The 13,356-nt window shown below is 56.5% G+C and overlaps 1 protein-coding gene across 1 annotated transcript in view; it reads left to right on the top strand.

Annotated features, from left to right (window-relative positions):
- PKD1L1 (polycystin 1 like 1, transient receptor potential channel interacting) overlaps nucleotides 1-13,356 on the top strand; it is a 100,003-nt gene that overhangs the window by 5,321 nt on the left and 81,326 nt on the right. Inside the window, exons 2-8 of the mRNA XM_035723181.1 lie at nucleotides 846-1,019; nucleotides 2,751-2,870; nucleotides 3,331-3,499; nucleotides 3,935-4,174; nucleotides 5,557-5,689; nucleotides 9,785-9,991; nucleotides 12,903-13,084. Coding sequence (XP_035579074.1) covers nucleotides 846-1,019; nucleotides 2,751-2,870; nucleotides 3,331-3,499; nucleotides 3,935-4,174; nucleotides 5,557-5,689; nucleotides 9,785-9,991; nucleotides 12,903-13,084 — 1,225 coding nt within the window. The remainder of the gene's footprint in view (nucleotides 1-845; nucleotides 1,020-2,750; nucleotides 2,871-3,330; nucleotides 3,500-3,934; nucleotides 4,175-5,556; nucleotides 5,690-9,784; nucleotides 9,992-12,902; nucleotides 13,085-13,356) is intronic.

Here is a 13,356-nt window from a genome sequence, read left to right as displayed (position 1 = left end):
CCTTTCCAGTATGTAAGTGTGCTTTGTTTTCCTTCATTTCAGGAAAGATTTTTGTTTAAGATTTTATTTATTTGAGAGAGAGAGAGAGCATGAGTGGGGGGTGGGGGCAGAGGGAGAAGGAGATGCAGGCTTCTGGGACCCTGGGATCATGACCTGAGCCAAAGGCAGATGTTTAACCGACTGAGCCACCCAGGCATCCCCAGGAAAGATTTTTCTTTTTAAAAATTATGTCTTTGAAACTATTTCTGTGCTGGCATTTCAGCTTTCTTTATGGAAGACGGGCCATGCACATGCTAGGTCCCTTTGCTTCTCGAATCCTTTCTGCTCATTTCATCTTGCTTACCGTTCTCGCCTTCCCTCCAGATCCCTCCAGTCCAGCTCTCTGGTTTCTGTTTCCCGCCTGCCAGCCGGCTCCGCCCCACGCCTCGTGGCCCACCCCTCCCTTCATAGAAGGCCAGTGTGTGTGCGTGTGTGTTTGTGGTCGTCACAACCGCTGCATTCTTTTGCCTCGCTGCGGGGTGGCCGGTGTCTGTTTGCATCCTCGTGAATATGTTCGACTGCGTCGTTCTCGGGTCCCAAGGTGATGTGAGAATGCAGCACCCTCGGTTAACACAAATTATTAAGACGTTCATGACTGCGGAGCATGAAAGCACACGCCGAGCCCTGTCGTGTGTCACGTGCCCTGCACGGGTCCCCTGCCACAAGGCAGCCCCTCCTGCAAGAGAAAGCCACCTGTGCTGGGTCCGTGCCCAGAGCACTCACCCCTCATTGCCCTTGCACGGATGTTCAGTGTTGCACGTGCTTTTCATAGCTCATCATGTGGCTGCTCTTGTGTCTCTTCCCAGAAGGCGTCTATGTGCTCAAGGCACATATCTACAACGAGTTTTGTGGAACTGAAAAGGAGCTTGGGCCTTACTTTGTGGAGATTGGCCCTGCGACCGTGTCTGTGTTCATGAATTCCAGCAGCATCCACAGGGACGAGCTTCTTGTCTTTGCTGACTCCAGGACAGGTCAGAAGGGTAAGAGACACGAGTGGGTTCCGAAGCCCAGGCCCGCCTCTGCTGGGGGTACATCCAGGTCCAACTGCTTCTCCGCTCAGACACGCCTTCAGCCTTTACCCCGCCTTGTCCAGGACGCACTGATTGCACAGTACTGTGCTCTGAGGGGCACGTGAAATGAAGTCCTACAGGTCCTGGTCTCAGGATTTACGGTCTACGAAAGGCATCGAGGTCTGTGTTGGAAACACAGGGCCTTGACGTGGTGCTGCCTCTCAGGGCGTGGCCAGGGCCTGGGACACGTCAGGAGGGAGGGTGTGTCACCGCGGGATAAGGCAGTTCTAGGGTAGGCGGTGGATCCATCATGGGCCTTGGGGAGGGGTCCAGCGGGTGTGGGGAGAGCATGTGGGGCTGACAGCTGGGCAGGAACTCCAAGCACAGAGATTTGGCCCCACGGGCACTGGGGATGGATGAGTGCCCACGGGGGGCCAGGCGCTCTGCTTGCACTTCGCTCCCATCAGGCCCGACAGCCACCGGCGAGGGACTCCCCATCCGCTCAATATTGTAGGGGAGGCACTGGGCTCGGGGGCCGGCGGGGTGGGAACGGAGAACCCCAGCCAAGTGTCAGCAACATGTGGAAGGAAGGGTCATGGGCACCCGTCGAAGACAATCCCAGAGTGCTCAGCCTGAGTGGATGGAGGGATGGGTTACGTTTCCCAGAAACGGGGAAAAGGGGAAGCCAGTGGGTGTGTGTCCAGATGTGCTCACTCACCTGGAGGTCTTTGTAACTTGTTCTCCACACTGACTGTGCAGCTTCCATGCAGTTAGCCTTGTGAGAGCCTCTCTACCCAAGAAATTAGAACACACATGTGGGGGCGGGGGGTGAGCCTGTCCCCGGTCGTTCTGTGTCAGGAGTTAGAATCGGAGGGTCCGGCACAGATGCGTGCGAAACGAGGTGTTCCCGTGCAGATCCCTATGTGTGCTTCCTCCTGCGGCCCGATACCGCATTCCCGCCAGAATGAAGCTTCAGGTATTGCTCATGGGATGGTGTCACTCTCAGTCATGGGGTATTTATTCTTCAGAAATTCTAAAGCACAGATGAATGAAACACCCACTCTGCGTGATCATTGTTATAAATGAGCATTTTCCCCCTCTAAAGGGAAAACCTACACAGGACAACAGTCTTTGAAAGAAAAGACCCACCTCCTTTCCTCATATAGACACATGGATTGTTCTGAGTCTTCCCAGACATGCCAGTCCTCCTCTGGGTCCCGGCAGATTGTTTGGTAGCTGCCCTCCTGGTGCACACATGTGCGCGCGTGCGCGCACGCACACACACACGCACACACACACGTGTTCTATATGTGTGGCACCTTGCATTGTGTGTCTGAGGGGTTACCAGCCCAAGGCTCGCCCCGGGGCCCCGTTGGGAACCTCATGCAGTAAACAGCCCTTAGCATGCCCTTCAGGGAGATCCTTCCAAGACAAGGCCAGCAGCAAAGGGATGAACACGCTCACTCCATGCAGGGCAGGTCTCAGGAGTAGAAAACACTTAAAATGTCAGAGACATTCTGGATAAGGCTCATGTTCTGCAGGCCTGTCTGACTTCAAGTCTCGCGCATCAGAACTTGGAGCTCGTGGGAATTCAAAGAGGGAAAGTAAAAGATGGAAAATACTGATCACCTACGGCGTGAGACAAAGGAATGGACTTTAAGGCCCTTACATGTGTTTCATTTTGTTTTGTCGTCCGTTCAGGCACTGTTGTCTCACATCGATTTCCAGCTGGTCCCTTGGGTAACGTGGCCTTCACTTCTCAGAGCCGAGCAGGGGGCAGCCAGGCTTGGCGCCGCGTCACGGTCGGGTATCACATGCAGCGTACGTCTTCACTCTGATTGCAGGCTTGTTAGGGTCCGTCGAGGTCACAAGGGCCCTGGAAAGCACCGGATGCTGTGATTAGCTCTGCTGAGATTTGCATTTGTCCTTGAACCAGCTCGGTGTTGACCCGCAGTTCATTCTAGTGCTTTCTAGAAACCACATGCGTCGAGGCTTCGACCTGAAGGTGTGGGGTGGGTCACGGTGCAGAATCCTCTGCATGCCTCTGGCCCTGTCCTGTGCTCTTTCGAGGAGAACTCACAGGGATGATTGCTCTCATTTCTGAGCTATGGTGTGGCCTTTGATCTGGGGCCAGAATCGCCCAGCGGGTTCCCACTGCAGCCCTACATGTGGGCTGGGGACCCTCCCTCCGGCCGTACCGTGTGGGAGGTGAGGATGCTGGCGTCCCAGCACGGCCCCCGCCCTCCGCGCCAAAGCTTCTGTCTCTCTCCCACTCTCACAGCCGTCTCTGTCTACACAAATGGAACCGTGTTTGCCACCGACACCTACATCACTTTTCTGGCTGTTACTGAGGAAATGACCCCCCTGGAGTTCGTGTGGTTGTTCGGAGAAGGTCCCCCGGTGAAGACAATGTCCAGGAGCATTAATAAAAGACTCAGCGTCCCCCAGTGGTGAGGAAATGGGAGTCATTTGGCCTTAGCTCGTCTGCAGATTGCCCAGCTGCCGCTCGAGTGATTTCGGAGCGCTCCTGTGAACGGGAGGGATGCACGTGGAAGGTTCAAGGATGACGAAGTCCCTCCTGCTTGAACTAGGGGCGGGCGTGGGGCTTTGGAACTGGCTTCAGATGCCCCCTCCTCCACCTAAGTCAGTCCCCATCCGAGCGAGGGTCACAGATGACCCTGCCGCTCTGCAGGCGACTGCGCAATGACAAGGGGGCGGTCCGGCGTCTCTGCCACCTCTCCCCAGAGTGGGGAGCCATGAGGGCTGGGGGTTCCCTGCAGATGAACTGTCTCGTCCCTCCCCCTCTCCCCTCGGGCTGCTCTCTCCTCTGACCTCTGCTCTTGTCTCCCCACCGCCCTCCCGCCCCCTCGGCGGTCCCACCGCAGGTACCGCGTGACGGTGCAGGCTGCCAGTGGGCTGGGCAGCGTGGCCTCGGAGCCCCGCCGCATCAGGACGCAGCGGAGAATCGCCGCCAACCGGCTTGTGTCCCCCTCCTCGGCTCTGCCGAACGCCAGCGTGACCTTTGAGTGCAGACTCAACTTTGGCACCGACGTCACTTTCCTGTGGGACTTCGGGGACGGCACCGCGGGCCCCGGGGACAGCTCTGCTCGTCACACCTACAGCAGGTGAGCGGCTCAGGCCAGGCACGGCCCTGCGGGGGGCGGCCGGAACGGCCTTTGCGAGGTGTGAGCTCCGGTTCTCCTCAGCCGACCTAGCAGTCCACGCACTTGGCAGATACTGAAGAGAGACAGATAAACGGACGCTTTGAGCACCAGGACACATGGACAGGGCTGTGGGACACAGGGTGGAGGGCAGACGGAGGTAGAAGGTGCTCGGAAGGACTGCCAAAGGCTCACTGTCCACCTGAGGAGCTTGGGCCGTGTCCTTTCATCCGGCATTTACTGAGCACCTGCTGTTTACCTAGAATCAAGCATTATGGAGATCCAAGCACAGCCGGGCCTGCCTGGGGGAGGCGGGCATGCCCACGGGAAGCCACCGGGGCAAACGTCAGGATCGCCACTGTCAAGGTCAGGCGGGTGACAAAGGGCAGGCCAGCCAGGTCCGAGCCTGAGTCTCCTCCCTGGCTGGAGGTGAGCCCTAGCCTTGGGCACCTGGTGGCCGAGGCTGTGGAGACCTCTGGATGGAGCTGAGCCTCAGGCTAGCGTGGTGCCATTCTTGCTGCTGTAATGGGCTAGTAACATGTACAGAAGGGCCCAGAAGCGAGGCCCCCATGGCCAGCAGCAGCAGGGAAACGGCAGATGTGCCTCAGCGCAGGTCTTCCTCGAGAGCCACTGTGGCCTCGCCACGTGCGAGGACATGCCCGAATGGCCCCGTCACTGGCTCTCAACCGTGCGCCTTCTCCATAGGAGGTGGGGGTTCACGTGAGGAAGGAGTTGAGTGATGGCGCCCAGGTAGGCTCCCTCAGGTGGGCACCTGGGCCCGGGACCTGGGAATGTGCTCTGTGGCTCAGGGATGGACATGCACCACTCTGCGCCCCTGCCTCATCTCTGGAGTGTCCCAGGGCTCCCCGACCACCTGGACCCTGAGGGGACCCCACAGGCTGCGCTGTGGTCAGCGGGACTTGCCTTCCTTATGGACGCACCATGACAGCGGGTGGCGCTCTGGTCCTGAGCCTCAGGGAGCAGAGCAGGAAGATCATGCCCAGACTTCCCAGTTGAGGGGCCGGGGTGCCCATCACCCCATGGTGCACAGAGGGGCCAGGCCATGGCCGCTGGGAGGTGTCCCCAGTGGAATGATTGTTTCTCCGTCAGCAGGTGACATTGGCTTGGGAGCTGGGCATCTGGCTTGCCCTGCACTGGGCGGGCAGCCGGCGTATTAACTGGGCAGCAGGTGACCCCTGTGGACACCAACCTCATGACCCGGGTGTCCTCTGTTCTCACGGATGGGCCATCTGGCCAGCGAGTCCTCTAATGATGCGGGTGGGGGAGGAGAGGCAGATGCCTGGCGGGCTGGGTGTCTTCAGTCCTGTGCGCTGTGGCCCTCGCAGGGAAGGACAGTTCACCGTCCAGGTACTTGCCTTCAATGACGTCAGCACCACCTCCCTGAGAAAGCAACTGTTCATCGTGCGGGAGCCCTGCCAGCCACCCCCTGTGAAGAACATGGGGCCGGGGAAGGTGCAGGTAGGGCCAGGCCTGGGGGTCATCTCAGCGCTGGGAACGGGGGGGCTCCGGGGGCCGGGGTCCTGCTGCACTGGATGCGAGGGGGCGCCTCTCAGGGCTTCTGAGGGCCCTGGCGCCGAGGTGGGGGGCGGGCCTCATCCTGGCCTCCAAGGGGCCTTATTGGCCTCCGTCACTCTGGTGTTCTGTTCGGCCTGCTTTGAGGAAATGTTTAGAAATTGCTTGTGGAGGCTGGCCTGGGGGGCTCAGTTGGTTCAGTGTCTGCCTTCGGCTCAGGTCATGATCCTGGGGTTCTGGGATTGAGTCCCGCATCGGGCTCCCTGCTCCGTGGGGACCTGCTTCTCCCTCTCCTTCTGCGTCTCCCCCTGCTCGTGCTCTCTCTCTCTCTCTCAAATAAATAAATAAAAAAAAAATGGCTTGTGCAAAGCACTCAAGCATTTTCAGGAGAAAGGAATGTTTGGATTCATGTGATGTCAACTTCCAAAGACATGATCAGTCCCCTCCCGAGTGCCTACTATGGGTTAGGAAACAGAGGGTGGCTTTTTCCTTCTTTTGCTCCTTTGAGGCCTCTGGGTTAGAGCAGGTTTCCCTTTTTGGGGCAGAAGTGTCCGTGGCACATGGGGATCAAAGCCGGGGCTCAGCTGCATTTCCAGACTTCGTCCTGTGCCTTCCATCACCAGAGGCACGTGCTGGGCCTCTGCCCGGGGTCTGCGGTCGGGCACCTCCCGCCCCAGGTGAGGGTGGGGCTCGTGGGGCACACGGAAGAGCCCCCAGGGCAAGGCCCGGGTGGTTCCCGGCCATGTGGGTCCTGTGGGACAGTGACGGCCCCTTATGGGCAAGACCTGGGCCCCCGCTACGCCAGCACGCACCTGCACAGGCAGGGGGCTCTCCGGGTTGGGGAGACGGACAACACATCAAGGGGGACCCCAGCATGGAGACTGGGAGCGGCCTGGACCCGGGGAGAGGGGTCCGTGCTTAAATCCTGCCTCTGCTCTTAGGTCGAGGCACCGCACGGGGCTTGTTGCTGGTTAAGCTTGACCCAGGGGGATCATCCGTGGCATGTGGTCCAAAGTATCGATGGCTGTGTGACCCGGCGTGCTGTTCTAAAAGGATGGCCCCCCTCCCCCTCCCCCTCGGCCCTCCTCCCTCCCCCTCCCCCTCAGCCCTCAGCCCCCCTCCCCCTCCACCCTCAGCCATCCTCCCCTCATCCTTTGTCCCTCATCCCTCAGCCCCCTCCCCATCCCTCCTCCCCCTCCACCTTCACCCTCCTCCCCCTCCCCCCTCCCCCCTCAGCCCTCCTCCCCCATCCCTCATCCCTCCTCCCCCTCCCCATCCCTCATCCCTCCTCCCCCCTCCCCCCTCAGCCCTCCTCCCCCTCCCCCCTCATCCCTCATCCCTCTCCCCCTCCCCATCCCTCAGCCCCCTCCCCCTCCCCATCCCTCCTCCCCCTCCACCTTCAGCCCTCCTCCCCCTCCCCCCTCCCCCCTCAGCCCTCCTCCCCATCCCTCATCCCTCCTCCCCCTCCCCATCCCTCATCCCTCCTCCCCCTCCCCCCTCAGCCCTCCTCCCCCTCCCCCTCATCCCTCATCCCTCCTCCCCCTCCCCATCCCTCATCCCTCCTCCCCCTCATCCCTCCTCCCCCTCCCCCTCCCCCCTCAGCCCTCATCCCTCCTCCCCCTCCCCCCTCAGCCCTTCTCCCCCTCCCCCCTCATCCCTCCTCCCTCCTCCCCCTCCCCATCCCTCATCCCTTCTCCCCCTCCCCCCTCATCCCTCATCCCTCCTCCCCCTCCCCCCTCATCCCTCAGCCCTCAGCCCTCCCCACCCATCCCTCAGCCCTCAGCCCTCCTCCATCCTCCCTCCACCACCCTCCGTCTTATTCCTGGGGCATCCTGTCAGGCTGGGCAGTGGGCCAGGTGGGCACGTTCTAGGGGCTGTGCAGGGGGGCACAGGGGGCTGGGAGAGGTAGACTGGCTGGGAGGGGTGGGGGTGTGACCCTCACATCCCCCTGTACCATTGTCTTTTGGCTTATTAACATTAGCAAGTATGCTTTTTCATGTATTGATGTTCTATATCATGTTCATGTATTTATGAACTAAATTTTACGATTCTTATTATAAAAAAACTCTCAAATGTAAATAAAAGGAGAAAGGGAAGTGTGATGAACCATCAGCCACATTGAGCAATCACTAAAATGTCACCGTACTGGTTTCCTCTGTTGTTTTCTTTGCCAAAATATTCTAAAGTCCTTCCCAGATCGCAGCACATTTAAAGCCCTAGGTACTTCAGTGTGGAGCTCTAAAAACTAAGGGTGGTTTCTTACCTACATGGAATGCTGTTATCAAAACAGTTAGCAATGATCTCCTGATATAATCTAAACCTAGCTCATAGTCCCATTTTTCTGTCTCCAGAATTTCTTTTTTTTTTTTTTTAAGATTTAATTTATTTATTTGACAGAGAAAGAGAGCATAAGCAGGGAGAGGGGCAGAGGGGCAGAGGGAGAAGCGGACTTCCTGCAGAGCAGGGAGCCCGACAAGGGGCTCGATCCCAGGCCCCTGGGATCGTGACCTGAGCTGAAGGCAGACGCTTAACCAACTGAGCCACCCAGGCGCCCTGTCTCCAAAATTTCTTAATGCAATTGTTTGTTTGATGTGGGATGCACAAAAGTTTTTTGTTTCAAAAAGGAGAGAGAACAGAAGAAGAAAAGCTTTTCCTCATCAGCTAGACCTGTAAGTTTTCCTAAAATACAGTTTGTTCAAAAAAGCAAGAAACCAGTGCTTGAATCTTTCCCTTAATTCTCAGCTTTTAGAGTAAGAAGTTGGGCACCAGCCACCTCTGCTGGTGACGGCTGAGTTGTGTGTGATTTGTGGGAGACGGGGGAACAGAGGAAGCCTCTGTCTGTCTTCGTGTGATTGTTTTGCTAGCTGTCCGGTCCGATGCAGACATGATCTGTAAAGGCTCAGAGTGGCCCGTGTGGGGCCTGCCGGGTTCACTCTGGGCTGGGTCTGGTGCCTTCTCCCACATGCCGCTGGTCTTGGAGCGCTTCTGCCCGGCCTGCTGACAGCTGCCTTCTCGCTGGAAGTGGCATCTCACCACAGAGCCCCGGGCCTTCGAATGGGCAGCTGGGGACGGGACTCTGGCTCCGGGGGTGTTCACCGTTCCCGGGGCATCATCGAGTGCAAGTTCCTTAGTGTACACTGGTAGGAGATAGCTCGTTTGACATAAAATAAGTCGTGACTTCACCTGCTGTTTCCCCCCCAGGAACGTTACGTATGCAGAATTTACACGCTTTTGAAACATTTTATGCTTGAATTCTCTTGAATTAAAATCTCGACGTCTGGAACATCAACATCATTATTTATTAGCACTTTTCCTAACAAATATGTGAAATGTTTTCAAAGTAATAATACCAGTATTTCAACCAGAAATGAAACTACTTTGTGAGCTTTCAGATTTATCCGTGGTTATTTGGCCCTTAGAATATATCCTCACAATACTGCACATTAAAGTAACTTGAAATATCTCTCTCTTCCCTGTTGCTTCCTTGAAATATGGTTACATTCCTTTGTTTTGGCTCTCAATTATCAGAGAACTTTTTGGTTTCCTTTGGTTTTGTTTTTGCTTTTTGATTTGATTTTTGAATATATACAACATTTATGTGAGCTCATAGTCAAAACCATACAATAAAGTGTCAGTGAAAATTTTGTGATTTGCCCATGTATGTCTTTGCCCATTTTTCCATTGGAGACGTTGAAAATGTCTTAGTGATTTTAAACAGTATTAACTGTCATGTATTTTGCACAGCTGTTCTTTTTTCTCCATTGGTTGCTTTTTAAAATGATTTTTTAGCAAGATTTATTTGTTTTAGAGAGAGAGAGGGAAAGAACAAGAGCAGGGGAGGGGCAGAGGGAAAGAGAGAGAAATCCCAAGCAGACACCCCGCTGAGTGCAGAGCCTGCTGTGGGGCTCGATCTCACAACCCTGAGATCATGACCCAAGCTGAAATCAAGAGTCGTTCACTTAACCCATGGAGCCACCAGATGCTTCTCTGTGGCATTAGGCATAATGGACATTTCGAGACCTCTTTCTCTCTGACCCGCAGGTGTGGAGGTCTCAGCCTGTGACCCTGGGTGTGACATTCGAGTCTGAGATCCTCTGTGACATATCCCGAGGCCTCTCCTACACCTGGACCTTCTGGAACTCCCAGGGGTGGCCAGTGCCCCTGCCCCCTGCTGTCAGCACCCACAGGCAGACCGTCACTGTCCCCAGCTATTTCCTGGAGCCCGGGAACTATACCGCTCTTGCCAGGGTGAGTGGTTGGCTGACATATGTCCCTCCCGCCTTGGAGCAGGAGCTCAGCCCCTGGCCCTCCAACCTGCTCTATCCAAGAAAACGAGGGTTGTCACAACAAGTGTGGCTAGGCTCTCCAGAAATGGTCTTCCTCGGAGAGAGCAAACTGCATGTCCAAATGCAGGCAAAGTAATTGTGAAAATCTGCTTATTCTTTTAGCAAAAGCCTCCTGAGCATCTGCTTTGACTGTGTCGCTGAGGTAGTCCCTGGATGTCGGGGGAGTATCTGTATCTGGAAAAATGGTGAAAATATGTCACGGTCCCTTCTAGAAGAGGCAGCTTTATGGAGCAGTCTGTTCGCAGGCAGAGACTGGCCCTGTGTTTTCCTGCTGTCTGAAAGTTCCGCAGGGAGCTTGTCACCTCCTGGGGGAGGGGTGGCTGTGAGCCCACCTCTGGTCCTGCAGTGTTCCAGGTCAGGAGAGGATTGCAGAATGGCGGAGGCCGTGGACGGTCCCGTGGAAGCAGGTGGGGTTTGAGGGGGTGGGCGGTGGGACACAAGGCTGAACACATGAGTGGGAGGTTCTTCTGAAGACCAGGGGAAGGCAGAAATGGAGGGTCGGGCTTCAGTGCTCAGCGGGCCATGTTGGAAATGTTGGAGGGACGCCAGGTGGATGTGGGGGAGGGGAGGGGATTGTGCTGGGGTCTCTGAGCACAGGACCGGAGCAGTGAGGGAGGAGGGAGGTCAGATGGAGTGTTCCAGGGAGTGGGGGGGCTTCTGGGGTGTCTGAGCACAGGACCGGAGCAGTGAGGGAGGAGCCCAGGCAGGCAGCCCTTGTGTTTTGGGGATGGGACAGGGGAAGGAGCCAGAAGAGGAGGGAAGGTTTGGTCTGTTCTTATGAAGCACCATAAGGATCTGTGTCACCGGTTTTATTTAAATTTCAAAATAGTGGAAATTTACTTAAATTTTAGAAATGTTTTGTTAGAGTCTTTTAAAAAAATCACTTGTTCCTGTAATGGTCTGTATTGTTTTTGGTTGAACACAGCTTAAACTCTTTAGTGTCCACTGTCACATCAGCAGGCGTGAGTAGGTATCCCGTTTCTGTGACAGATCGTGGGCTCTCCTTGTCCCTGAGGAACACGGGAAGTGACTCCTAGAAGGGTAGATTTCAGCTGGACTGACAGGGCCCAGAGCAGCCCCTGTGAGGTCGTGGTGTGGACCACGCTGCCAGCCTAACTTCCCGGTGTCCCGGCTGGGGCATGAATGGGGTGGTGGAGTGTTTCCGAAGCAGGCCGTCTGGCCAGCCTCCCCGAGAGGCCAACTGCCTGTGGTCTGGCCTGAAACTTTGCAGACCACAAATACCGTTGTCGGTTTAGTTAGAAATGGTCATTCTCGCAGGGCCTGGTTCACACTGTGTAAGGGCACAAGGGAGTGCCACGTGACCTGGCAAAAGAGGAAGGGACGGGGGGTCCCCTTCATCCGCTGCCTCTGGGCAGGGGCGCGCAGTTGGATAATGTGCCCGAAGATGGGCATTGACACGATCGCTGGGGCCACGTGCGGGTAGCCTGTGTGTCCGTGCTGAGAGTCCCTTTCCCCAGGCCCTGGGCAGTGGGGTCACAGCACCCTCTCCTGCCCGTGTGGGAAGGTGAAGGTGAAGGTTGGCTTCATTGCTTGGCACACTTACTCATGAGCATGTCCTTGTCCGCGAGCGGGCTCCAGACATGTCTTTCTCCAGGTCGTGGGGACCTGACTCAATGAGGTGCTTTTGCCGATGTCTGAGCTTGTCATACGTTGCCTCTAGGGGTCATACCCTCCGATGTCCAGACCTCCCGCTGTCACTGCCCACCCCGACACTTCCCAGTCTTTGGAGGTTCCTGCTGGCTCCTCCAGCAGGAGGTGTTGGGCAAGCAGAGATGGCAGGTGTAGGTGGGAGTGTGGAGTGTGATCAGACAGCAGTCAGTAGTTGTCAGGTCCCCACTCGGGAGAGCCACCAGCACGGAACCACGGCTGCCTCTCGGAAGGAGAGGCGCAAAGGACCGGGGCCCAGACCAATGAAAAGAACAAAGAGCTCTGCTTTATTTATTTATTTTTTTAATTGCATCAAACTTCTCAAAGAGTCCTTTTGAATGGCCTATTTATAAAGTGTTCCAGTGTTCCTGAGTTTCAAAATATTTGTTTTAAAGTTCATTTACATTGCTTCAAGACCATTGCATGGGGGCTAGAAATGTAGTTTGTTTGTTTTTTTTTAAGATTTTACTTATTTATTTGAGAGAGAGAGAGAGCAGGGGGAGGGGCAGAGGGAGAGTCTGAAGGAGACTCCCTGCTGAGCACGGAGCCCAGCGCGGGGCTGAATCTCTCCACCCTGAGATCATGACCTGAGCCAAAATCAAGAGCTGGACACTCAACGGCCTGAGCCAGCCAGGTGCCCCCAGAAATGTAGTTTATAGAAAGCCAGCTAATGCCATCCAAGACCAAGACCATGGACAAGTTTCCTGTCGGCGGACCGGGGGACCCGTGTCATTGCAGGAGTACCTGGGGAGTCCCAGCTCTGTGTGCCCCCCAGACGTGAGCACGTGTCTCTGCCCTCCTCCGTTCCAGCCACTTTGCTTCCACTGGGCACACGGGAGGCTCTTTCTCTGACACAGGTGACCAGTTGGGGTTCACAATTACGGAGCCCTTGGTACAGCGCTGGGGGCACGTTTACACTCATCCTTCCAATGTTATCCTACTTGTTTTTAAAATTTATTTTTTTTTAAGTCATCGCTACACCCAGGGTGGGGCTCGAACTCACGACCCTGAGATCAGGAGTCACAGGCTCCACCGACGGAGCCAGCCGGGCGCCCCAGTTTCCTTGCAGTGGCAGAGGGGCGTCTGGCTCCAGCGTGCCTCCTGCCCAGTGCCCTGGGTGACACCCCCTTGCCGCCGCGGTCCAGGTTCAGGTGGAAGGCAGCGTGGTGCACAGCAACTACAGTGTGGCAGTGGAGGTGCGAGCCCGGGCCCCCGTCAGCGTCATCTCCGAGGGCACGCACCTGCTCCTCTCCAGAGCCCCCTCGTTCACCGTCGTCCTCACGGGCTCCCAGTCGTACGACCCAGACCACCCGGGGGCCACCCTCAGGTGAGCCCTGGGGAGCTGAGCTCGTGTCTCAGCTCGGGATCCTACCAGGAGGGAGTTTGGGGAAAGGGTGTCACTCAAACGTGAGCATTTTGAGAAATGAAGTTTAAGGGTTGTCCCGGTCCCACAGCCTGCGTAGCTTATACACAGTGGACGCTGCTTTCCGTGGACTCAAGGCTGGAAGGCCAGATCGAGGGGCCGGCCAGTCGGTGTCTGGGGAAGACCTGCTTCCTGGTGCCTAGCTGGTTCTTCTCATGGGGCCCTAGCGGGGGGCG

Source organism: Zalophus californianus, chromosome 12, assembly GCF_009762305.2.
Source record: "Zalophus californianus isolate mZalCal1 chromosome 12, mZalCal1.pri.v2, whole genome shotgun sequence".
Taxonomy (NCBI): Eukaryota; Metazoa; Chordata; class Mammalia; order Carnivora; family Otariidae; genus Zalophus; species Zalophus californianus.
Note: the sequence above shows the minus strand (reverse complement) of the source record. Positions and strands in the feature narration are given on the sequence as shown.